This window comes from Ischnura elegans, chromosome 10 (assembly GCF_921293095.1).
Source record: "Ischnura elegans chromosome 10, ioIscEleg1.1, whole genome shotgun sequence".
Taxonomy (NCBI): domain Eukaryota; kingdom Metazoa; phylum Arthropoda; class Insecta; order Odonata; family Coenagrionidae; genus Ischnura; species Ischnura elegans.
In genome coordinates, this window is record NC_060255.1 from 34,814,848 (window position 1) to 34,842,195 (window position 27,348).

The window sequence follows — 27,348 nt, forward strand, 5'->3', positions numbered from 1 at the left end:
CACATTAAATAAAAAAATCTCGTATGTACCCACATAGACAATTTTGGCCGAGGAACAGGTGTTAGAACACGTGGTTACGTGAGAATATGTTATCTCTGTTAATCTCCTGTGCGAGATTGAATAGCCCACGGACAACTATAAATAAATAAAGAATATGAAAGCGCTGGTAGAAATCATCAGGAGTTATCTGATTATCAATAGTAGGAGTTGTATTCAGGACATAAATAAATGAGTCTTAGCGAGAATTCACTCCAAGTACAAAAAAGAGCATTGCTGAAAAAATAATACCTCGAGATGCAATCACAATTTCTGAAGTAAGGAATGCGTAGTTCTATTAAAAAAAGAAAATAATTAAAAGAACAATATCTCGCCAATGCCTCAAATAACATTTTAATTTGTGATAGTGGCGGCGCGAGGCCATACATTTTATATTCTTTCTATGCTCAACATTAATTTTATACATCTTGACCGCGAATAACTATCTTTACTGCAGTGTAAAATAGTCACATTATTGTATATACTGCAGATATTTTGTGGTATTGATATTGTTGAATTTGTTTTTCTTTTTATCCCTATTTTAACCCTAGGGGCGCTATCGCGATCCTCCTATCTCGCGCAAAAAGTGCCAGGCGCGCTATCGCACTCCTCATGCAATGTCACTCTTAGATGCTGATAATTAACTAAACATACAATTGTCAATATTCATTTTAATTTAACATTAACTATTTTCTTCAAATTATAAAAATTAACTCATATTACCAAAAATTCGTCAAATAGTATAATAAAAAGGTGAAACCACATATAATAAAGATTGCCTAAAGTTTTTGAACATATAACTTTACTTGTTTTTTTTTTTGGCCAATTTTTTTTTCCCTAACCTACCGCAAAATCAGCAAAAATGTCACGGCACTTTTGGCATAGTACCTAAAAAATCGGTTGACACTCATAGGGTTAAGTTGATGGTGAGTTGGGAATTTATCCTAATTGGGGTCAGGATAAATTAAATCACTTTGACCCAAGAATTCTAATTTAATTTCATATTTCACATTCAAAATCGACCCTTCCTGGCTGTCATTCTTGGTCGAGGTGCGACATTGCTACGGCACTTTGTGATTTGATTTTCCACCCGGTTACCAGAAGTGGCTTGTAGGGTCCATATCTCGAATTTTCATGCAACATATTTGCCATTCTCAAGGTCCTCCAGGTCTTTAGGTTCTCTTTGAAAACTGTACAGACCTTTATTGCGCCATTCACACATGGAAAAATGTAATATGCATAGTGTCGAGAAAAAGGGAAACTTATATTTTTCATGATATTTATTCAGTGTCACACCTACCACAGTCAGCAATGCGGTGGAGTCTTCGTCGTGTATATAAAGAACTGGATGAAGTCCTGAGAAAATCTTACTACTAAGAGCATGCATTTCAATGTATTAAGGGTTAATGCAGTCGAAGATATCAATAGATCAAGCGCTAGAGTAATTTTGCATTATTTTAGCCAACAATAAGACACTACTCGTATATTCATCATCAGGTGCATGACTACTCTCCCGCTGATCAGTAACAATGCCTTGCCCAGTGATTTTTACGATTTGAATATTAAGAAATTATCCACATTTGGTCCTATTTTTCCTAGGTAAAATATTCACAGCAACACTTCTTCATTCAATTTTGCCGTATTTGCATACGTGCAATTAGCTGTTATTATACTCTCATCGCAAACTATCAGTTTTAATCTGATAAAAAAATTCTTCTTATGGGAAAATTTAATCGAAAAATTCAACTTTTATTACATGCCTTAATCAAATGATAAAAATAGCAAAATCCAAATATTTTTCAAAGAGAACCCCATAAAAAATTGACTTACAAAAAAAGTGCCTACGAAATACAATGTTAGTCACCCCAATTGTGGGCAGGGAGACGTGTAATGCTACTCGTTCTCGAGTAGGATTCAAAAAGGAGTACCTGTAAATGTTTTGATTACTTCTAACATGCATGCTGGATATGCATTACTTTGGAAATGTATTGGTCCCAGCATCAAAACATTTTCTTCAGAAGTCCTTAGGAGATTTCCTGAACCACTTTTCACGCTTCTCTTTTTTCGCGAATGCATACGCAACCGGAAACAGTTTGCACAAAACCATGTCGTAATGGGTTGTTCAGGTGAAGTATGACCCGTGTTATTGTCAGCCAAAAAACTTCGTCTGTACGTAGACAATTTCGGCCAAAGAACAGGTGTTAGCACAATTGGCAGCGTGAGAATATCTTACCTCCGTTAACCGCCTCTGCTATGGTTTAACACTAGGAATACCGGACTTGACACCCCTCCTAGAACTACCAAATGGAGTCATTTTGACTCCTACCTTATAATTGTTTATTTTTCCAGTTTACCTATGTTTTTAATCATACATTGCTTTAGTTTATCATTATTGTTTATTATTGCATTATTTCAGACGTTATTTAAACAAAAAAATCATATTTTTTTAAAATGCGAGTTTCGACGGTATTGCTTTGAAATTCTTTTTTCCTACATGTTATGTTGTTTTAATAGGATTTTCACACAGTAATTGGATAAAACAGCAAACATAGACATTTCAACACATTTTATCATCATGTTTGAATGATCAAAAATATTACCTAGGCTACATGGAAGTTGGGAAGATAATTAAATACAGCAAAAAAACTGCATTTGATAAGTCACGCATTTGGCTAAGGTGCTTTACAGTTCAAGCATTGTCGTTCATTGTCCACAGTCGCCCACAGAAATACTTTTGGCAGGTCATACAATTCCAAACTGAGCGATTCTTTCTGCACTTTGGTATTGCCTGGAAATATTTTTTTGCAGAATCCCGTCAGAGGAATATGCAGCATTGGACACGCTTCGCTTTTGTCGAGATCTAATATGAGTATCAGCCAACTCTGTATCGAGCTTTTTCAAAAGCGTCTTGCGCGAAATGTTTTAGGTAGTCTCATTGTACACTATCCATAGATACCTGCTAAGTCGGAAGTATTTTACAACGAGTGGATAGGCCATCGCTGAGTATATGTTCTTGTGGTAATAATGTGATTTCATTTCTTTTGATAATTCTATTCGAATTATTTACCTTTCCCATAATGCTAGTACCCTAGCTTTTTCGCTGTTCGGCGAGTTTGACTGAGGTAATGTAATTATCTACGGTTACATTTCACCCTTTTTCAGAAACGTTTGCATTAGTTACAGTACTAATAATACGGCAATCTGCATGAAGTGAATAATCTTTTCCATCATTAGGGAAGGTATTTGCAAGATATTTGCTATCATTGTGAACAGCTAGCCAATATTCATGGCCGTATTTGTCCGGCTTAGATGGAATGTACTGAGTAAAATACACCTGATTTTACTGGGGAGAATTTGTTCAACAACCGTGATGTATGGACCAGGTTTGTAACAAGGAATGTAATTATCTGTGAATCTATCCTACACTTGACAGTTTTGAGCTGCTGGAATCGATTAGATTTCTCATCAAATCTTAGATAATGCAAAATTTTTACAAACCTTTTCCCAGTCGTTCATTTTAGATAATGGTATTCCCCAGTCGTTTGACCAAATACTTGCAATAGAGAGATCATTTGTACCTGATATTCAACGGGCATAAAATATGGCTATACATGCATCTAGCTCCCCACCAAAAAGAATAAAATCTTCATAATTTTGTTTGCGTGCTTCTACAATTTTACATCACTTCATGTGAGTCAGTATACACGAATCGATAAATAATTGTAGATAATATCTTTGTTTTGTAACTCCTTATGAAAGGGAAAGTAAATGTCAATTACTGCATGTCTTTTGCACGTATTATGTCTGAATCTTCAGACTAGCTAGAAACGTTTTGAGGAATAAAATCTTTGACTTCGTCAGAGACGAAATGATCTTCCTTTTCGCATTCCGATTTACCTTCCGGTGTAGAATGCAACATAGAAAGGACTTTTTCACGCTTTAGCCTACCTCTTCTGGTCATACTGCCAGTCAGGAAAAATGAAAGCCTTACTTCACTAGAGTTCTGCAGTCCACTCCAGAGTTCACTGGATTCACTAATGCGAAGGACAGCGCACGATTTTCCTGTGCGGCGCGCGACAGCCAGCGCTGTCAGTGCCGACAATGCTAGGACAATAACTTTATTTCATTCATCCTTATATCAATGGAAGGATACAAAGGTACTTTTTCAGGTTTGAAAATGAACTTCCACGAGGTCAAGGGTGAAATAAAAGCGCTGCAGTGCAATACTGTGTATACAGTATTGAGCTGTAGCGAGCCTGATAGGCGGGGAGAAGGGAGGGGTAAGGGATGAGGGCAAGACACGACGGCTTCTAAACACATGAATTGAAAATGCTCAATATGAATGCCATATTTTCCACTTTATCGCAGGATAAAATTATATCAGGACATTCATATGGTTTGTAGTTCGAAACACGGACCCGTAAAATTAGAAATGCCTTCAAATTATCGCAAATATTGGCCTAAAAGCGAAATAATTATATATTTAAGCCATCGATTGATTTAAATTAATTATTAACATAAGAAGAAATGAACTCTTGAAAAAATATTACTATTTGGCGAAAATACGAGCAAAATACAATAGGGAGTCAAAATGACTCCCTTTGGTAGTCGAAGGTAAATTTAAAAAAATGAGTACTATTTTACTTTATAGAACTATTTTGATCGCAAAGTTTTATTTCGTGTCAGAAATGAATAAAAGTCACGAAATTTCAGGCCGGAATTCGGAAAATTTTAGTCAGGGCAGAGAAATAAAAATCGCGAGGAGTCAAAATGACTCCATCGGTAGTTCTAGTGTTAATCGTTCGCAGGGATAAATTTACAAGGAATAGAGCTTATGAAAGCACTTTTAGAAATCATAAGGAGATATCTACTTTTATCTGGTCCGTGTTTATGCAACTGATCTAACTGTAAGGTGTATAAAGGGTGATAAAGAGCCGTATTTTTTATGGTGGAGATCGAAAACGCTCAATTCTATAGGGCATTTCCAAAAAAATGTGAGAATTTCCCGAAATATTTGCGAGAAATTGTGTTTCGAGTACTTTTGAGGACGTACCTCTTCCTCTTCACGAATTGTACTTTGTTTTTTTTTCACGACGATTACTCAACTAAAACTTAGGTCATTGTTTTGATATTTCCAGGCAATATCGTAAATAAGATCTCTTTCACTATCGGTCTGTATTAAAATGCTTCAAATTCATCTGAGAAAATACTGAGGTATAATTCCTCCCGGTGTGGATGCATTGGCAATTACGCACATGGCATTTCGCTCCAGCGTTATGACATCACTGATGTGGCGAATTACCTTGCTGTCTATGAATATTTGTTGACAGAACGGAGCGTGAAATGCCATTCCTAATATGCTTGCCGTATCTCGTTTGAGAGTGTTGACTTTATGCTTCATGCAACGCAGCACCTTGAAAGTGAGCAATTAGGCGCTAGAAATATTGTACGATTCGAGGAACATCGATGTTCCGCTATTTATTCATTCAAATTTCTGTGCGCACTCTCCTCCCTTAGCATAGTGAGTGTTTATTTTTATATAACGAATTCGCAATTTAAGTTCGTAATTAAATTCCTCAAGTTTTCAAGATTAATTTAAGGCTTTGAATTCACGATTCCTCAGTTTATCGACGAGACTGGAATGTTCATTTACATTAAATTGCGTCATATAGGATTATAAATGAATTAAGTATTAAAACAATCTATAGTAAGATCTACGTGATTAAAATGTGATAACGTTGAATGTTTAGTTAAAAATTGAGGCTCTTTAGCTCACAAATGGCCGTATTTTTAGCTGAGGTGTGACTGTCCATGCATTACCCGACGCATCATTCTCAAACGTATCTATTATAAATATAATATGTAATGATTCTTGGGCTTTGGTGAATTTTTTCTTGTGCATTTCAAAAAACGTTCTTGTGTCAAAGTTTTGGTTTATTAATTAACCATCATTGTTATCATAACTTTGGTTATGGTAATAGCCAAACATAACTTGTTAAATGGTTTTACTATTTTATTACTTGTTTTGCATCAAAGGTTTTTATATTTATATCGTTTATCAAAAGCATCTAAGAAAATAATAATTGACGAAACTGGAAAACAAATTGAAAAAAATTTCTGAATGCTATTTTGTAAAATCATCAATATATAATTTTATTGTGAATTTTAATAGTTATTCGCGATTTTTTATTTTTTATGCAACTTATGTTAATGCTAAATCATGAAGAAAATAAGGATAGTAACTAAGCCTCGTATGATATCTTCATTTTTATTATAGTCCTAAGGATGGTTAAAAAATTATTCAAAAAAGTTGGAAAAAAATAGGAAAAAACATGAAATAACCTAAAAAATCCCTGCCAAAGCCCCCAAGATTTGCTTGAACGATTGATTAAACGATTTATTTCGAGTTGTCTGCATCAAAAATGTACTAAAATTATTTTTTTCGTAACTACTTATGAGTTAACGCAATGAATTATCTTCCTTTTCATCAAAACATTTTTCTCGTCCTTGTAGTAGGTGGTAGCTTTTCTGATTCTCTTACATTGCAGTTATTCCTGATTTCTGAGAATATATTCAACGGTGTCAGACGAGATGTTGTCACGTCAGCTCCCCTAGTGATGGTAATTTTTTCAGTGCTTTGCTGATTACCTGTGAGATAATCAGGTCCGAAAATGACTACCGGGTCAAAAACTTTTCATCAAAATTGCAAATTGAAAAATTGCAATATTGTGTGTTGAATTTCATCAGAGTTTTTGTTTATTATTTATCTTCACCACCCCGAAAACAGCATTGAATGGTTTTACATCGGAGGATTTCAACGAACAATAACTACGGACGTACACAAGCATCGACGCCGTGATCAGTGGCAATATACCCAGGCGGGTCTCGAAGCCGGGACCTTCGGTTTTCCAGGCGAATACTTTAACCCGCGGCCTTTTGCCGAGCACGCAGGGCAAGCATTAGTAAGTAATCTCGGAATATCAGCAGTTTTTAAAAATAATCCAGATATTTGTAATACAGTAAAGCAGGCTGTTTTCATTCGACGATGAAGGAGAAATATACTACGTGACCCCAGGTATTATGTGATATCTTCATTTTTATGATAATATGTTTCAGTGCAATGCTGACTACCTGTAAGATCATCAGGTCCGATAATTATTACCGGCTCCAAAATTGCAATTTTGTCCTCGCACGAGGCAGGACTCAGCAGGGCTATTTTTTTCGACCCCTTCGATATTACTCCTCATTACTTCCCTACCCATCGCCTCCTAAGGCCCTTCGCAGTTACCCACCTCCTCATCCAGTGCCAAAAACCCAAAAAGCAATCACGACGCTCTTCTTCCAAACTCGCGTCCGTAAGGTAGAAAAAAATATAATGATTCCTAATAAGGGGGGGGAGGAGTGGAGAAAAAAAATGGTTGAAACCCTCGGAAATCTTTCGAAAAATCTCTGTCGCGGTGACTTCCCTTCCTCCATCCCACCTTTTCAAACTCAGCGCAGCGCCGTCCTCCGAAAAGAAATCTCATATATTTTTTCCTCAAAAGTTTTCTACGGGGACAAATATAAGGAGGATGACATCCTCACTTATCTTACCTCTTCCTCCCGTCTCAGACCCCTTCCCGAAGGTTGCTGCATCTCACTCCCTCCAGGCACTCTTACTCACCCCCCCTTACACCACTACCGCCCTCGCCAAAAGCTGTCTCCAAACCCCTTCCACCCGCGTATAAAATCTAGTCCGCCCCCGCCCTATCTTTACCTTTTCTTCCCGCCGCGGATCCATCTTGAAATCCCTGTCCGACAGGAAGTGGAGCAAAGGAGGGTAGGGAAACGTTGAGAGGGAGGGTTTTCTCCTTCTTTAAGCCCTTTCTCTACCTTTTCTCAGCCTTTTCTACCTCCCCTCTCCTTTCTCACCGAACTCGCTTAACGGGGCCCCCCTACCTTGGCGGAAAGCATAGCGCTCTAAAAGTAACAACAGCGATCGTCCATCCAATTTTATATGAATAATCTCTGCACTACTGTGTCCACTGGGTAAGTGGCATACTATAACTGCGTATTATCGAGCTGGTATTATATAATGTCGCTTGAAACCTGTCGCTTGAGATGTCGCTTGTTATACCTTGTCGCTTGAAACGATTGGCCTATGCCACGGTCGCATGCATTGAATTTTAAAATATGAATAAAGGTTCTTATACAATGCTGCATGTATGATATAAATTAGTGCTGTTAATATATAATTTATTCGTATTTTAAATAACTACATATACAAGCCACCAACCCTCCTTATATAAAAGTTTATAAAATTTTCATTCTTTCATTAGAATATATTGAAAATTTACCTTGGACCATGCCCAGAAAAAACTAAAGAAATGGGAGACCGTGTTAGTCTGCAGCGATGCTTTTCGCCGAGTTAGTAAGCCTCTATAAACCTCTTGTGTTCTTTCGTACTGACACTTTTCCCCCCCTCTTATCCACTTTTCTTCTTTCTCCTCGCCGCATCCTAACCTTCGTTTTTGTGCTCCCTTCTCCTCTTTCTACTGGTATTTTTCCTCTCCAGTCTGGTGAGAGTAGATCCCTTTCTTCGGAACGCAAATCCGGGACATTATGAAACTCTTCAGGGAGATGAAAACGTAGGGGTATAAACATTTCGATTCAATGGAGATGTGAATGCTAATTTTTTTCCCTGCCTTGTTTTTTTTACCTCCTCGGCATCGTCTTGCAAGCTGTGCACAAATTCGCGGACAAAAATTAATAAAATGTTCGTCCACTCGATGGCCAATTTTTTCAGGATCGATCCGTAAGATGGAAGAAATCTCGAAAGATACTTCCTTCGATATCAAACCTTGTGATGTGGAGTCGAAATTTTTATAAGCGCAAAAGAAAATACGAGAAAGAGTTTGACGCATATGGCATTCCATTATTCATTCAGGAGAATATAACGGTTTTGACGTGTATAACGTTCCATTATTCATTCTGAAGTTTTATGAAGGATCCCTGGTAGGTTTGAGATCTTACCTTATACGTTCCGTCGACATCTTTATGGGTTTATGCGGCTGTATAGTTAGGTAGCGGGTGTACTACTGGCCATAATTAAATTATATTAAGTTTCTGATATTGGCAATTATTTTTTTATGCCGCTGTTTCACAATAATAATGCTGGTAATTATTTAGAAAAATTACAGTTGCACGCTGGTATGCAACGTGTCCATTATGTCCATGTAAAAATATATCTGGTAATTAATGAAAACCCAAATGAAGAAAAACTAAATCTTACTATAATTTATACATTATGCGACCATAATATATATCTTAGACGTCTATTGACTACCGATATCTTTGCATTCTGTCAAACACAACTTCAGGTTTTTTTTCGTTATCCATCTTTGAAACGTTTTATAGATTCTAGGATAGTTATACTTGTGTAAAGTAATCTGACTGTGCTCAATTTTGGAGGATTGTAACGATTGTAGCAACAATTTTTGTTCTTACTCAAAGTATGTACGGTGAAAGTCCAGTTTAAAAAATATAGCATTGGAAATTTTAGCGAGGCTGCATGTTTTGGATATAGAAACTTATTCAAAGGTTTAGTGTTATGGGTTTGTATTTTTTCTGAGAAGTTTTTACATTTTTATTACAGATAGTCAACATTTTAAGGTGCTGTCTCGTTTTTAAAAACTTTTTTAACAGTTTAAAAGATATATATTTTGATGCACAGCCTCCTTTTTCTTGACCCTATTGATTTCTTGGTGCACTGCATTTCTAGTTACCATACCATTTTCCGAGGAAATGGCTGCGTGCGAAACTTAAGCCTTGTTTATAACAAGTTAACTTGGCAAAATTATGTAGGTGTAAAGGATAAAAATAGCGAATTTTAACTAGCAATAACTTAAAATGTCTAAATTCGATTTGGGAATTTATAAGTTGAAAAAATCTCTGATTTCTCTTGCAGTAAATAAATAACAAGAAAGATAATTTCGTTTATCGAGAGGTGGAAAAACTGTCCTGTCCTAAAAAATCGACTACACATTTGATTAGCGGTTTCGAATGTGATTGAAGGAATGTGCTAATGATTGGTCTTGTCCATAATAGGACAAGTTACGCTGAGCTATGTTATCGTCCTTTGGCTTTAGTTCCCTACTTCTCGTTTAATCTCGCGATACAATGATGGTTCCATCATCGTAAGACAACATCCCTATGATTGATTTGACGCAATTCCGCTCTCCCATTCGTTACCCCTTTCACAGCGACTTTTTTTATCTTATACATCCTCAATAACCTGTCGTATGTTACTCGTTCGGGGCCATTCCTTGCCCCTATTTCCGCATACCTGTCTTTCCACCAATGTTTTCATCAGGCCATCGTGCCTCATGATATGGTCAACCAAGTCAAGATATGGGCCATCATATTGTCCAGTATTCTTCGTGGTTTTTTAGAAGACTTCTCTTTTCTTCCACTCTTCTTAGCACTTTCGTATTACTAGCTGGATCGATTCATTTTATCATCATCATTCTCCGGTTGCAGCTCATTTCGAATGCCTCCACTCCTGACCTTACCGCAGCAGTCAACGTCCAAGCTCTGCTCCCATTCAGAAACATGCTCCACGTGTAGCAACTGATGAATTTCTTCCTTACTTCTATACTTTAATTCTCAGCCATAACTACAACATTCTTTCTTTAGAATGCGCTCTTTGCCTGGACTTTTCTACACACTATATCTTTGTGACTGCGTCTATCGTTGATTAATCTGTTTCCCAGGTAACAAAACACCTAAAGCTTTTGTTATCATAGCTTAATGTCTGTCTAAGTCTCATCTCTTTTGCTACAAGCTAATATCTTAATCTTCATTTTGTTGAAATTCAGCTGTTACGTGGCCATTGTCCTTTCCCTACTAATCAGAATCGTCTCAAAATCATTCTCTGTCCTACCTACGTCGTCAGCAAATCGCAGCGTGATAATTCTTTTAATACCATTTGAAAAATATTCTCACGTCTCCAGTTTCGTTTTTCTTAATTGCGTATCCTATTCATAGGCTTTTACCGTCCAGTTGTTTCAATACCGGCCTGTATCACCTTTGTTGTGCTCTTCAGCGAAGCGACAATCGGGATTGAACCGTTTTTCGGTTTCGTTTGCGGAAACTGGAATGCATTTCACACCGTCACGCCCAACTGAGTGGACGTGGGTACGATTGGAATGTACGCGACTGAAAGAAGACACAGGCATGTATGTTTTGACTCCTCTGACCTTGTTTCTCATTTTAATTCCCTAATCTATTTCCCGACCTTCCTGATTCTTTTGCAACCTCAACACCCATTCTAAAATCCGTCCGAGCCATTGTCGGAATGTGGGGCAAACAAGGCTCGTTGCTGTTCACTGTGAATAGTGGAAACTAAATCAGCTTCACCTCGTTTATTTGTTTGCTATACAATCTGTTTGTTTATTTTTTGCGCCGTTTCTATTCATCCTATTCTGCTTCAGTCGTCATTTCGTTGAAACCACATGTGATAGAGAAAAATTGTAGTTTTCGCATTCTTCACCTCTTTTTAATTTTGTGAAGCGTTTCAGCTTGTTATTTAATCAGCGTATAAATCAAACAGCTCGTAGAGGATTTGACCAACCAAGGAAATCAAAATGATAACTTCATCGCTGGAAGTAAATTTATTAAAATATTGCATAAAAATTTAGCGATTGATGTCAAAAATACATTGACGCTAACTCATGACGGATGCTACTTAGCATAGTAATTTGAATATTTTTCGGAAAACATTGGTGGAATAACCATTTCCATCTAAATTCAAATACCTGTTTATTTAAATGAACCATAGGTGTGTAGAATTACTTTTATATTCCTGATGCTTATATCATTGAAATTTCGAATTAGCTTCCCCCGTAATTATTTTCACCTTAATTTTATCGCCCTTGAGTTTAAAGAGACGAAGATAATCATAGGTGTCGAGGTCAGATAATAGTCATCAACGAGGTTTTTCAGTTTCTGTATGGCCTGGTGGGCATTAAATGAGAAAATTTGTGTCCATGCAGAATTTCCGATCGAGAAAGCCGGAAATATCTATAGCTTCCCATTATTATCGTATGGGAGCTCTTGATTCATCAGATGCTACATATGGAGTATGTTTCTTTATGGAAGCAAGGCTTGGACGTTGACAGCAGCAGAGAAGTCAAGAGTGGAAGCATTCGAAATGTGGTGCTACCGAGGAATGATGAAGATAAAATGGATTGACCGTGTGAGTAACCAGGAAGTGCTAAGGAGAGTAGGAGAAAAGAGAAGCCTCCTAAAAACATTAAGCAGAAGAAGGGACAACTTAGTTGGCCACATTTTGAGGCACGATGGTCTGATGAAGACAATCGTTGAAGGACAAGTGGAAGGGAAAAAGGGCAAGGGACGGCCCCGAATGAGTTATATAGGACAAGTTATAAAGGATGTAAAAGAGAATAAATATGTAGCTATGAAGAGATTAGCGGATAGGAGAGAGAAATGGAGAGCTGCGTCAAACCAATCTTAGGATTGTTGACTAATGATGATGATGGGAGCTCTTGATTTGTATTGAAACTTCGAGTGCTTGAGGTAGGCGGAATTCGCAGCAGAAGGAAGGTATAAATATATGCTGACTCATTCAAAAGTGGACATTTAAAAGTGAGGCAGGTGAGATGTAGTGAAATGAATTCCTGATTTATATAGTGAAAAAGAGAGATGACAATTTTTACAGAAATATATTTAATAGTGTACGACACGTTTCGATCGTCAATTAATTTCCAAGTGCAATATGAATATGCACTCGAAATTTCGATCGTCAGGTTATTTTTAAGTACAATACACGTTATACTGGGAAAGGGAACGGTCGAAGAATGTTGCACATCATTAATTAAATTGATGGGAAAATTGACTGACATATGTCTTTTTTCATTAATTCAAGTGGTTATAGGTGTAATAGCTAAATTACGAATATTCTTTCCTCTTGGAGATCCTAGGCTCGGCAAGCTTAGATGAAGAAATATTTTATGAGAGAGCTATTACTTTCATGGGTGCTCTAAACATATCTTGATCAGGCGGTGTGTTTTTCTTTGGTCTAATTACTGCCTTCTGCAAAAAATACGCTAATGCCGTCAACGCTTATCCTTCCATTTATTCGCCTAGATCTTGGTAAATCGTTGGGAAGACTGCGATGAAATACATTGAATAATTTTCCTTAGCATTGTATTGGTAGCTACATAAAAGCATATATGGGAGTCGAAAGAAAACATTTTTGAGAGGCAGATTAAAAATTGGATAAAAAACGTACAGAAAAAACCAAAATAACACCCTATTGTTTCTTCACGGTATTGAAGATAAGGCGATGATCGAGAGATATGTTGTGTTGCCAAAATGTGCCAAATGCCATGTTTAATTGTAAGGTAATTAGCGATTTATTTGAATGCAAGTGCTACTAATTACAGGTTTTTTATTTTTTCGGCTTGAATTTCGGTGAAAATATGGAAGTAGGCACTATTTTCCTTACTTAGTGACTCTAAGGTTATGAAATTTTTTCAGATAGAGTTATAATATTTATCCTTCAAAGAAGCATTCGGCAAAATAATGTCAATTAGAATTATATCTCATGTTACTTACCGTCGAGCTTAATGACGCCGTCTGTTTCTCCCAGCGAGTTTTTTGCCATGCACTTATAGGAGCCGAAATCTCGCGCGCTAACGTTTCGTATCTTGAGCATCATGTACCTCTTGTATTTGTTCTCCACAACAATGGTCTCGTACTTGTCTCCTGGAATATGAGAAAAAATTAGTTTAGTTTATCTTCAAAAATATTGCATAAGATTAGCGTTTGCTGGTATTCTTCTAGAAGAGTCACCTTGAATAATCGTAATAATGAAGTTAAAGTAGTCATTTATTTTTTGTAGATATATAATTATAAAGTTTAATTTAACTTCTATTATAGAGAAATGAGGTCAATTAATATAAGATTTATGTTCGAAGTCTTTTATGTCCGACTTCTTTACGACAATAATTGTCGCATATGATTTACAGAAGGAAAGGTTAGATGTTTTGCAGATGTCATATATTAGGCTACCTTATATTTAATTCAGTTATTTTTACATGTAAGAATAATTTGCATTTATATATTTAGACCTGAAATTGGCAGCAGTAGTTATTCAGACGGAACAAAAGCTCTTAAAATATGACGGAAAATGTGATCTGAAGGAAAAAGAAATTTAAAAAATCATTGATCATTTAGTAAAAGTAAGCTTAATGTAATTATAGTGAAAACAACTTGGAAAAGTGGAAATTATTATTTTAATTTAAAAAATTACGTTTTTCCAGTTAGGGTATGGAGTTCTTCCACCACGTAATAGCTTATAATTGCAATTTTTGGCCAGGGATATAATTTGCAGTGAAAAATTCATGAATAAAAAAAATATGCATGCGATTTCGGAATGTGCTAAGAAGCGTCAATTGGGAACACGGGAGATCAATGAGCATTTAGGCATACCGCGTTTGGTATCAGCTATCAACGCTTTCTGAGTGCTGTTAGAATTTCTCTGAATTTCAGCCCACCCAACCCGTGTTATGGCTGGTTCTTGTTAACCGTGAATAACCGAGATTGTAATTAGATCCCTACTTCGTTAGAATTAACATGGGGTGCATGTTTTACATTTTCATGTTCTAACAAAAATAATGTGTTTAAAATATTTCGACTGCATGAACCAATTTTTTAGGTACATAAAAAGATGATTACCTCAGGGAAAAAATTTCTTCGAGCTCTCAAAAGAAAATGGGATCCATTAATGCCGTCATCATTCTCTTAAAGAAATTTACGGACGAAAATAAATCTGTGTTTTTTTCCAAAATCTGAATTTTAATGAATAAACTCTTCGATATTTGATGAATGCTGGGAAGGTGTTGAAGAGGTTACATAGGTCTGGAGAGAATCTTTGCCTTTTGCCTCCAGCCGTTTGGATTGGGTTTATTTTTTGTTCCCATCAGTGAGCAGCGCTAATGGGACATCCCTAGCCATGTCGAGAGATCTTGTGCACGTTCCAAATTTTCTTGTCTCTTAAGAAGGTTAGCCACTCATTCAAGTTTTCGACCTTTAGTTAAATTTTGCAGTAGGCATATGCTCTCTCTAAGAAATGGCCATAGTTCATTTTGTCATGCCACCATTCATATATGAATGCCTAGTTACTGATATCTTATAATGGTTTTGACTGTTCGTGTAGTCCACAGATACTTAATCGTGTTCATGGATTCCAGCAAAGTAACTAATGCCATTTATTTCCATCATTATCTTAAATGGTTTCCATATTTAAACGCACGGACTACCCCGCAAGCCGCCGTGATAGACGCCGTTTCTGAGTAGTACGTACTTACTCATTCACAAGCGAGAGAACTACTCATTGTTTGCGAAGTTTGAAGGTGTAATTTAATTTCATTACAAAAGTAGTGTGAGAGAACGTCCTTTCCTGAAATATTCAATCCGTAAGTTTGGCTAAAATTATTAGCAATATTTATATCATTGCTCTGTGGCAATGATAATCCGGTAAAATATTAATGAAGCCTAACCCGTTCGAAAGAGAAAATTATCATTCAGGACCAAGTTGCTTACCGAGGGGAAAAGAAAATTCAATTGAAAGTTTTTTGAAAGATTTTCAGTGGTAAAAGGCCAGGCCAGAAGTCAGGTAGATTGTCAGCCGATAGAAATTCGTAAAGATACCAGTATTTTATAAAAAAGGAGTTGTATTATCCTTAGAAGAACTAGGGTGTTGGGAATCGAGGCCATTTGTTTTTGGGCTGCGCGGAAAATTTCCCTCAATTCACATTTATGTCCCAATGCCTCGTGAGGGAATTGTAAGTGTCCGCTGCCAGTGAAAGACGCCGTTAACATTCCCGTGTGCGTACGATAGAACGTCGAAGCACCTTCTCTTTGACCGGCGACCAAATAGGAAGGAAGAAGAATCGTGAAGCAATTTTCATTCACGTTTATACCTATGTGCAGGACATAGGAAAGGTCATGGGTGAGAAAGTAGTATTTGTTTCGCGCCTGGATTGTAATAGAATTGATTTTTAGCCTCACTGTCGAAGAGGATACCGTTCCGAGAATTTTTTATGAGTCTTAGCGGTCGCCTGGGCGATTGTTCCAGCGTTTGAAGCTTCCAGTCTGTACCAATGCATTCGTTTGGATATCACGTGGACCTGAAGTACCATTAATGCAGCTGTATTTGATCATGAAGGCGATGAATAAATAAGGTATCGAGGTTCCATTTTTTTAATGGGTAACTTCCTCTGAGACTGTACATTTTGTGGAGCACTTTGCAATAAATTCACGGCCAAGTACATTCCTATTCATAGTACATAGTCTGGGCTTGTTTGTTTCTTTATAAACATTTCACCTAAAAGTCAAGGACAAATTGTGGTGAAAAATTAGATGGTAAATTTATTTGTCAGAAACATGAACGGCTAGAAATAATGTTTCGGAAAATACCGTCTGCTTTGAACTATTTGATAGGTTGCAGTATGAGCTAATTTGCCAATCATCCTGGTAATGTCTTATTGAGTGATTTTTATTTTGGTTATTTCCACTGATCTATTTTCAGTACAGTTTTTTTATATTTTTTAGTAATTTTTATTGCCTGTTAAAATTATAGAAATAACAAATAGATCCGCACTTTAATCAGAAAGTTCTCCTTAAAGTATAATATTGCTGTAGGAATCGGTATGGCATTATGGAGATTAAAGGAAAATTTTTAAAATTTTTCCAGAGTCCGAATGTTATTATAAATTGTATTCTATACGATTGTATTCATTTAGTGTTATTTTATGATTCAGTAAAAATAATGGCATAATTGATACATTTTTACCACGAGATTACGAGGATTTGGACTCATATAAATAAAAGATCCAGTAGCTTACTTTCGTGATTTAAATGAGCTGTATATATTTTTAAACTTTTAGTTGAAAAATATTTCAGACATTTTCACTTTAGGACAATGAAGAAACTGTTTTTTCATTGGCAAAAATAACGCATACTCCATATTGGTATAGAAGACCGAAGTCACCTTTTTGGTTGCAATTGTTTAACCCGCTACTGTAGAAAACCCCCTGCCACTTGCTGCTATGCTCTTGGTGGTTGTGTTGATGTTCGGTATTACTGTTTAATGTATGCTCCCAATGTTTACGGACAACGATTTTTTATCTATAAATCGTTTTGGTTCATAATTAGTATTTATGGGTAAAATGTGGTTAAATTGTTTAGCTGCTTTTGAAAGCTGGTCAATTTTTTACTTTCCCATTTTTTGGTGACCTCAGACGTTTGAATTGGGGCTGTAAATATGGGTGAAAAACCAATCGATAATGATCAATCGCAATGATCACAATTATGTATATAGGATTCTTCTCCACTGTTTAAATTTTATGAATTACTGGTGTAATTCTAAATATTTTGGTGATTTTAATCGTAAAATATAAATGAAAATAGAGCTGAAGCCCTAGTCATATTATCCTTAACAATCTGTCACATCGAATACTCATGCTAATTCCTTCAAACTCACTGTCTATTGACGTAACGTTCAACCTGAATCTACCTACATCCTGTTCCAAACTTTTAACTGTATACATATATAAGCAATCGAGAAAATTCTACCCAGATTATAGCACAATTGATTGGAACCCGCGTCGGTTTGAAATAAAGAGGTTCGGTTTTCAGCAAACTCGATTTCTTAATTAATAATGTATTGTTATTATTCACCATCTCTTGATTGTCATTTTGTTTAATTTAAATTAATATTTTTGATGTAATGAGGGTTTTGCGACATTTAAATTAATTTATCCTATTTCACACGTGGGTTTGACCTTCATAAGCGATTAGTAAAACCTCTTACGTTCATTGTTAAATTATTACCCTTCCGCATAACATTTACGTTATCTTCAAACAATTGTCTGCCTAGTCTCTAATTCGGTGCGAAGTATAGCAAAGTATGTTCGACATGGTATGTTCTCAACGCATGAGGAGTTTCGGGATTTGTATTTTATAACATATATGCATAGAAACATCAAGGGTATATATGATCTTGTATTATTAGTCTGTATGGTATCTTTTCCTCAGGAAGGATCTCCGAGTACCATGTTTACAGTTGAGTTTGACGTGCAATCACTGGGCCATGCAGTTGTCTCCTCGTGAATTTTGCTTTGAGTAATGGTTGGAATACGTGCTCAGATAGGCCAGCCGCATCGTGGCGCTATCTCTACGAGTGATCGGCATTAGTCTCTGTCTTTCCTCGCCCGCTAAAAATCCTCTGCTACTTGGGGAAGCGTTTCGAATCGCGAAATCAGTGCATTTCCTCCATTGCTCGCCCTACGCGACTTGCATTTCCAGCGGAACATGAAAAAAAACACGTTTTACTTCGACCGTGAATTCTTACCTCTTCCGCAGTGTTTGGCAATCTGTAGTTTCTTCGTCCATATTTTTTTCACCGGAGCTAGTAAGATTTACGCGTACGTCATCCAAAGCCGTATGTGAATCTGTCACGGTGTCTCATCTGTCATGCTACGAATGAGGACATCATGTTCTCCTGTATACGCTTTTTTGGAGAGGAATATTTTCTCGTAAGGTCTTTAACATGGTCTCTAGGTCCATGTGATTATCTGATGTTATTCCTTATGCTCTCTCACAAACTATATACATGGCTCACCAGTGAGCGAAGTTGGTAGGTTATTTGGTAATTGATCGACAGTAATGAAGATATAAAAGGCTTTTGTGACAACTTCACCCCATTTTAAGCTATATTTACCGCTACTGGGGGATATTCCGTTCTCCCCGGGCACAGGTCGTGCCCTCTTCCCAAATTCAATTCATTTTATAATATTTCTTGGAGTTTAGGTCAATGTAAAACAAGTTATAGCCAACGTTTCGATTTATTTAAAATCATCCTCAGGGCTATGAAAGAGAAAGATTGAAATCAAAATTAATGGTAACTAGGTGTGGCAATACCTTATATATATATAAGTATATGGCCGATCGAGGCGAACGAACAAAAATTGTACTAATAAAAACATAGACACACGTAAAAAAGGGGACACTCACAATATATATATATATATATATATATATATATATATATATATATATGAAAGTTTAAAAACACAGTCACCAAAAATAGACACAAAATAAAAAAGAAAACACTCACACGAAAATTAAACTGAGAGACTTTCGCGGTTGTAGCCGCTTCATCAGTCAAGGAGAGAATGAGGTGGGAAGGAGTGTTTTGGAAAAAGGAGTGTGTTGGCAAAAGGGGAAAAGGTGATGGGAGGAGGGGAGGGGTGTATTGGGGCGGGGCTAACAGGATACATTCAAACCAGGCTGTTTATTGGCTTGCAGGCGCCAGATGCATGCCAATTCGAGGGTGTGGAGATTGAGGGGCGAGTCAGTGGGTGGCAGGGAGGCAATGATAGAAACTTTGAAACATAGATTAAACATGGAATCATGCGATAAACAATGTGTGGGGACCGGGAGAGATGCATGTGGGGATGACGGACAGCAGGAGGCGCGGTGATTATTTATTCTAAGGTTGAGAGGGGTGGTGCATTGGCCTATATAAAAAGCGGGGCAGAAGTTGCATTGAAGGAGGTATATGATGTTGGTGGAGGTACAGGTGGTGGAAGGAAATATCGGGAGGAATTTAAGTTTGGAGAGGAAAGAGGCTGGGGGTGGAGAGAAAATTTTGCAGGTTTTACATCTGGGACGGTTGCACGGCGAGGGTGGGGTAGTGGGGACTGAATTCAGTTTTTGAAGGGGGCGGGTGGCTTTGAAGATGGTGCTGAGGTTAGGTTCTGCCCCGCTTTTTATATAGGCCAATGCACCACCCCTCTCAACCTTAGAATAAATAATCACCGCGCCTCCTGCTGTCCGTCATCCCCACATGCATCTCTCCCGGTCCCCACACATTGTTTATCGCATGATTCCATGTTTAATCTATGTTTCAAAGTTTCTATCATTGCCTCCCTGCCACCCACTGACTCGCCCCTCAATCTCCACACCCTCGAATTGGCATGCATCTGGCGCCTGCAAGCCAATAAACAGCCTGGTTTGAATGTATCCTGTTAGCCCCGCCCCAATACACCCCTCCCTCCTCCCATCACCTTTTCCCCTTTTGCCAACACACTCCTTTTTCCAAAACACTCCTTCCCACCTCATTCTCTCCTTGACTGATGAAGCGGCTACAACCGCGAAAGTCTCTCAGTTTAATTTTCGTGTGAGTGTTTTCTTTTTTATATTGTGTGTCTATTTTTGGTGACTGTGTTTTTAAACTTTCATATTATGTGCTACGTTGCATCGCATTTCTGCAAAACATTGAATATATATATATATTATATATATATATATATATATATATTTTATGTAAAAATATTGTATATCGTTGTTATCTTTGTATTTTATATTGTTCATGTTTTCTCTTTCATAGCCCTGAGGACCAAGTCCAAGTATATTTCTCGTTGTTGTTTTCCGCAGTTCCCAGCTTTGCAGCTGTCTCCTGGGATGATTAGCCCTGAGGATGATTTTAAATAAATCGAAACGTTGGCTATAACTTGTTTTACATTGACCTAAACTCCAAGAAATATTAAAAAATGTATTAAACAAGGTCAAGAATAGAAGAGGAAAATAATAATAATAATTATAAAATTCAATTCTGAATCCACCCCTGAGAAAATTATTCAGCCAAATATTGTATCTTTTATGCTCGCCTTCATTATCACCTTAATTAATAAATTTGGTCTTTGAAAATATTTACAGAGCAAGGGAAAGTGGATTTATACTGTCCTGAAGGGCTATTTTTTATATTTTAAAGCATCTTCTCTCCTCTGGATAACATTTTGACTTCCACTTTTTGTCAAAAATTAACAGGTCAAATGGTGAATCATTGACTCGTTCAGTTTATTGAAAATTTAATATCCATTAAGGGGAGTGCATTGTACCGGGAATCGATCCATGTGGGAAGGTGACCGAGCGGATCATCTCCTGAATCTCTTTTTCTTTTACTTAATGGCCCCTTCCGTGGCACATATCTCGCTATAAACTCCCTGGAGGCCTCATGGGTAACGTGTGGATGCTCCTCGCATGCATATTCCCAGTGGACGAGCCCTCCACGTTTTGAAATAAAATTCCTTTTGCCAGCGAATTTGTTGTTATGTGGGGGTAATGCCTTACTGTTTAGGGTGCTCATTCAATAAGTGGTCTTACATGTATATCCCTGTCAAATTTGCCCAAAAAATAGGGGTTCCCTTACATAAATTTCCAACAAGCTGAAAATTTACAGGAACATTAGCTTTACAACTCTAATGAAATCCTGAAAAGTCCCCATCGATCCCGTTTGTGCAAAAAATTTTATTCAAGGTCAAATGCCACCAAAATGTTTTTTTTTGCATTTTTTTGGCCAAACGGTTAGTTTTACGATAAAAGTGTTCAGACCAAAATTGCAGATCAGGAAATTATATACAGAATTATTGTGCTACTTTTTTCTCTAAGATTTAATATTTCTGAGTAAAAGCTATTCGAAAGTTAGCTTGGAGCTGTATTCTCCGTAATATACATGACTATATTGTTGCGCTCTCCGAAAATCATTGGACAGCTCCATTTAACTTACGAATGACTTTTTCTCAGAAATGGTAAATCTTAGAGAAAAAAGTAGTACCAGAAATATTTTGCAGATAATTTTCTGATGCACAATTTCGGTCTGAAAACTTTCTACCGTAAAACCAACCATTTAGCCAAAAAACCCATTTTTATGACATTTGACCTTGAATAAAATATTTTGCACACGCATGATCAATGGGGACTTTTCAGGATTTCCAAGAGTGGCATTTCTAACGTTTCTATATATTTTCAGCCTGTAGGGAATTTACGCAAGGGTCAATATCTATTTTGACCGGACTCATTGTTTTTGGTGCCTTTTTTGGAGAGGAAACGGGAATTTTTAAAATGAATTTAGACGCATTTACACACTCCATTTCTTCTTTTCCTCATCTTGCACGGGCGAGCCAAGACCTTTGCTAGTTGGTAGGTAGAGAGACATTTCATGCTAACGTAATTTAAGAATGCTTTTATTTGGGGTTTGAGGAGAGATTTTGCGGTCATGATTTCTAATTTCCAAGTACCTGCGTGAAGTATTCCGAAAATTATGTGACGTTTATCTATCCCTTCTTTTCATCTAATGGTTTACTTTAACTCAATGCAATCTTGGAGCGAGGCAAGGAATATTATAATTTCTGTTCTCAACTTCGTTTTTATGGGAAAACTCCCCATTTTTTTACTGAGACTTGTCTTTTTTCGAATTAAAGTCTATGATTTGAAAGCAGGTGCTTATTGGTAATAATTTTACGATTCGTAAAATAAATTTCTTGAGTACTTACTACCTCATATCTGAATTCATTTCATTTTATGAATACTTAATGTTATTCAGTCTTAGTCCCGATTATATTTGGAACAATTAGATGCAACCTTATTATTAAGGGAGTTGACATGAACTTTAGTTTGCATATATATAATGATTCGATTAAAATAATTACCTTAATATCTTGTCGTTCAGCCAATTCAATACCTCATCCCTTTAAGAGATCAAGTAAATTATGTTACGACTAAAAAATTTGCAATCGGATACCATGAGCTTAAAAGAGCAGTTTAGCCTTGCTATTTGTGGTGTGTTTGGATCGTTTTGGGTGTCGTAGATACTTGCCCTAGACGGGAAATTGCGCCGCAAAAATGCGCGTGAAGCGAGGGAGGGCCGATCCTTAGTCTCGCCGAGGCCTCGACCCGTTCGCTTCGTGGAAGGCCGATTTCCTGGGGAACCATTGGGGCCATCGCAGCAAATTTCAGGAGATGGTGGCAGCTGCACTCCTATTGCCATTTCGGAAAAAGTTGGGACTCGCATAGATTATGCCGTTGTGCTTTCCTGTGCCCGGCAGTGCAATGCGAAATAAGTTTTGACGCAATTCCCTTCCCTAAGGAGAGGCAGCGCGGCGCACGAAGGATACCGCCAGATATGGGAAATATTTTGCTCCTTGTCCCCTTACCGTAGCACTATCAGAATTACGTCTTCTTTTTTCCTGCTAAGATATTGGATTGGGTGACTTGCATTTATTTCCTTTTTCTCAGTTTTATTGTTTGCTCTTCCGAAAATGAGTGGAGTAAATTTTATGTCTTGCTTATAATTATTATTAATGTGTTTCAGTTTTAGTCCCGATAATATTTGGAACAATTAGGTGCAGCCTTCTTATTAAGGGAGTTGACATGAAATTTAGTTTGCAAATATTTAATGATTCGAATAAAATAATCACCTTAATATCTTGTCGTCCAAGAATTCCTCTTTCCTTTAAAAGCTCAAGTAAATTATGTTACGATAAAAAAATTGCCATCGGATGAGGTTAGGCAGACGTTAACGTTGATGACTGCTCAGAAATACTATCATTCCCGTTAAGATATTGGATTGAGTGACTCTAATATATTTCACTTTTTCTCAGTTTTAGTATGCTTTTTCGAAAATGGATGGAGTAAAGTATACGGCTGACTTATCATCTTTATTATTCTTATTACTCGTAAAGGCGTTTGACAGACCTTAACGCGATGACTGCCCAGCAATATTATCACTATACCCTAATTATATTTTATAGTAATTCTATTTTATAGTAATATATGGAACAAGTGAAGAAGGATGTGAAAGAGAAGAAATACGTAGGTGTGAAAAGATTAGCTTATAGGAGAACTGAGTGGAGAGCTGCGTCAAACCAATCCTAGGATTGTTGACCAGTGATGATGATGAGTAACCCTCAATAATCCCTACATTTTGAGTTTTAGGTGATAGATAAAAAGCATATACAAACTCATTGTGTAGTATTTCTGTTCCTATCTCTGATAGTAGGTGAGTATACTGTTATGTAGAGGCAAGTATAGTTTCGTTTCATTCAAGAACTAGAAGTAGCATAGCCAGAGAAGTGCCACTAAACTCTGAATTAGGGAATGAAATTATATTTAGATAATGTATATATATTAAACGTGAAGCTAAAAATGTGAGAAGTGTCTGTGGACATAATTTTTTTATTAAATCAATTGACTAGTAAAGCAATTAAGCAAAAAACACGATCTTCTTAGGCTTTTAGAACATCAAGGAAAGAATGGGATTCTGTTAAGACGGACAGAATTATCTAAATTTTAAACTAGATTGACGCCTCGGAGAATAAAAACCTTCGAAGCAAAGGTTTAGGAAATTTTATGTGCTTTTATTTTGACCCGGAAAATTTTTGTCAAAATTTGATGGAATCCTATTTATGAAAATAAAACAAAAATGTACATTTTGTTCAGCATATGAGATCCTTCGGTCACGAAAAAAATTCAGAAAATCTCAGATGCAGATTCAGTTCCTCAAAAACATTGCCGGGGGAGGGAGGAAAGAGTCAAAGCCACTTAAATAATATTGCATTTTGACGAAAGATAATCTGTCAACTACTTTTCCTGCATCGAAAGGTCCTCGATTCTATCAATTGTATCATTTGCTTCCTCTACCCGGCCGATGAGAGCGTTAATAGGCTATTTATAAGGGCCAATACCATAGCCCCCACTGGCGGTTCAGGACGCTCACTTGAATTCCTCAGTACGAATAAATTCTCCATCTTCTTCCCATGTCATCTGGATATGTTTAGATCATGTTAAGTTGCAGTTAGTAGACGAAGGTTTCATTAAGCCCATGCGTTCACATCTCCTAGTGCATTCAAAAGCAACAACTACCTTCCCGCCAAATATAGTGATGCAATTTTAAAATCCCCTTTTTTCTAAGGCGCAACTTGCGCCCTACTTCCCTTTGTGGGCGTCCTATATTGAACCTTGAATATTTTATCCCTGCTACCTGGACGGAACTTTGGAGAATGTCATCATATTTTTACGAGGCTGATTCGGAGTCGAAGATTGCTCTGAATGCTGAACTATATAAAATTATTTGCTGGACAAATTTGAATTTTAATATTCGCGAAGGAAACAAATAATTTTGCTTCGAATTATATTTCTTCACGAATCAATTCACAGTATTGATTTTGATGGATCGGACGGTAGGTAATAAGTTGCTCAGTGGTTAGGTATGGATGAGTTCTCATTCCTGATTGAATCCTACCAAGTTCAGCTCATGAGCCTTACATTTTAAGTTTCTTTAAGTAAATCAAGTATTGACAGATTGAGTCATGAGATGCCGTTCCCCGGTTGCAATTTAGAATTATTTGCTCTGGTAATGCTATTGATACTGACTTTATTACTTTTGGCGTCATGTCAAATCACTGATCCTCGCCATTTCAATTCGGTTACTCACTCAAAAATATATTTTCCAACCCGGTGAAAAGTTAAGGAAGCCATCAGGGTTTGTTCTACTTTATTTTTCTTCTGTAGGAGACCGGATGCTGGCTCTTCATATTGAAGGAACCTACCTAAGCATCCCACGCTCTCTCCGTTCTTTTCCTCTGCTTGCACCTTACCTGCACATCCCTCTGGTTTCCGGTCGCTCCTTTCCCACCAATAGGTACTGCAACATCAGCGACCTACGAGCCTCACATGCCACGGCGATGGCAACGAATCGGAGAGGTGAATACCGATCACGTGGGGACGCCTAAGGTGGACTTGGGAGAGTAAGCAGCTTGGCAGCAGGGAGTCAAGCGCGAGATGTAGAGAGAGCAACATCAAGTTGGGGATCAATAAAAGAATGGTCTTTATCTCACAAAATCTTTCAACTCTGTTCCCTGTACTTCCTCTGACGGACCAGTAGCGGTCGTAAATCTTACATTGGTGTCAGAAGTGTCGGATTTTAGTCAGAGGAGGATACATATCAGAAGATAAGACCATGTCTTCTCGAATCAGTTTAGGTGGACGAGAGGTGGAGCTCCAGCAGGCCATGAACGAACTGTGCGAACGACTCCGCGTGGTCGAAACGGAAAATAAGAGGCTGAAGAATAACAGCGCGGCAACCGCGACAGAAACTCGACCACAGCTCGCATATTTCACGGCGGTTGGCGAGTTTTCGGGAAAAGTCGAGGAGGATGTCGACGCCTTCTTTTCAAAGTTGGAGGGAATCGCAGATCTCGGTGGATGGTCCGATGCCGATAGATTGCGAGTCGCTAAGCTGCGTATGCTCGGAGACGCTAATATTTTCATTCGTAGTAAAGACGAATGCCGCGAGGCAGACTCGTACGAAGTTTTTAAGGCTCTCGTTACGGCGCGGTACCGCTCCAAAAAGAGCGCGCGGTTTTTCCGGGAGGTGTTGTCGAACCTCCGCATGTCACCGGGCGAAGGCATTGAGGCATTCGCTGACCGAGTGCGGGCGATAAATGCGCGAACCTACTCCACTGAGGGCCCAGCAGAACGAGTGGCGGAGCGACGTGTCGAGGCGGATCAGCGGGCGCTCGACACGTTCCTACGTGGGCTAACTGGGGAGGTTGGCCATCAGTGTCGACTGACTGCCCCTGAGACCTTCGATGCTGCCATCGCTAACGCCATCCGGATCCAGGAGACTGAGAGGAGGCCGGCGGAGGGACCAAGGGATGGACCACCCGCCCGCCGAGTATTCCATGCCCCTAGCCAGCGCGTCTGCTTCAACTGCGGGCAGCCCGGTCACCTTTCCAAGCAGTGCAGCCGAGGAAGGCGCTGTTTTATCTGCGGAGGGGGAGATCATCTGGCCCGTGATTGTAGGAGCCGCAGCGGGGTCCAACAGGCGGGAGATTTAAACGGCGCTGGGGCCGGAAGAGCCGCCGAATCCGGCCCCTGGTAAGTGTAATCCTACCTCGTGTGGGCAGTAGGGGGGATTCATGCGATTTGGTGGCGGTAGTTAATATTTTAGGAAGAAAATGTAAAATGCTTATAGACACGGGGGCTCAGATTTCCCTAATCAGGCGCGCTGTATGTGGAACAGACAAAATCAGAGCACCTGCGGTCAGAATTTTGGGTATTGCTGGGGGAAAAATGTGGAATTACGGGGAGAAAGAAGTGACCTTTTTTGTGGGGGCAGTGAAGTATAATGTAAATATGCAAGTGGTTGAGCGAGTTGCAGAATTTGACGGGATTTTAGGCTTGGATTTTCTTAAGAAATATGGGGCATCAATTGATGTGAGTGGGAGTAAACTTTTTGTTGGCAAAAATAGTTGGCCATTAACATGGGAACTAGTAGAGAAGAAACAGGACCTGAAGGACGAGATTAGCCCTAATAAGAAGGACAGTAGTTCTAAAAGACACGAAAAAACTATTAAAAATGTAGAGTTGAGGTTAGCAAATCCTATATCTGTGCCGCCGCGT

The 27,348-nt window shown here is 38.0% G+C and overlaps 1 protein-coding gene across 1 annotated transcript in view; it reads right to left on the reverse strand.

Annotated features, from left to right (window-relative positions):
- Positions 1–27,348, reverse strand: part of LOC124166851 (neurotrimin-like) — a 495,488-nt gene that overhangs the window by 43,666 nt on the left and 424,474 nt on the right. The window contains exon 8 of the mRNA XM_046544557.1: positions 13,654–13,803. Coding sequence (XP_046400513.1) covers positions 13,654–13,803 — 150 coding nt within the window. The remainder of the gene's footprint in view (positions 1–13,653; positions 13,804–27,348) is intronic.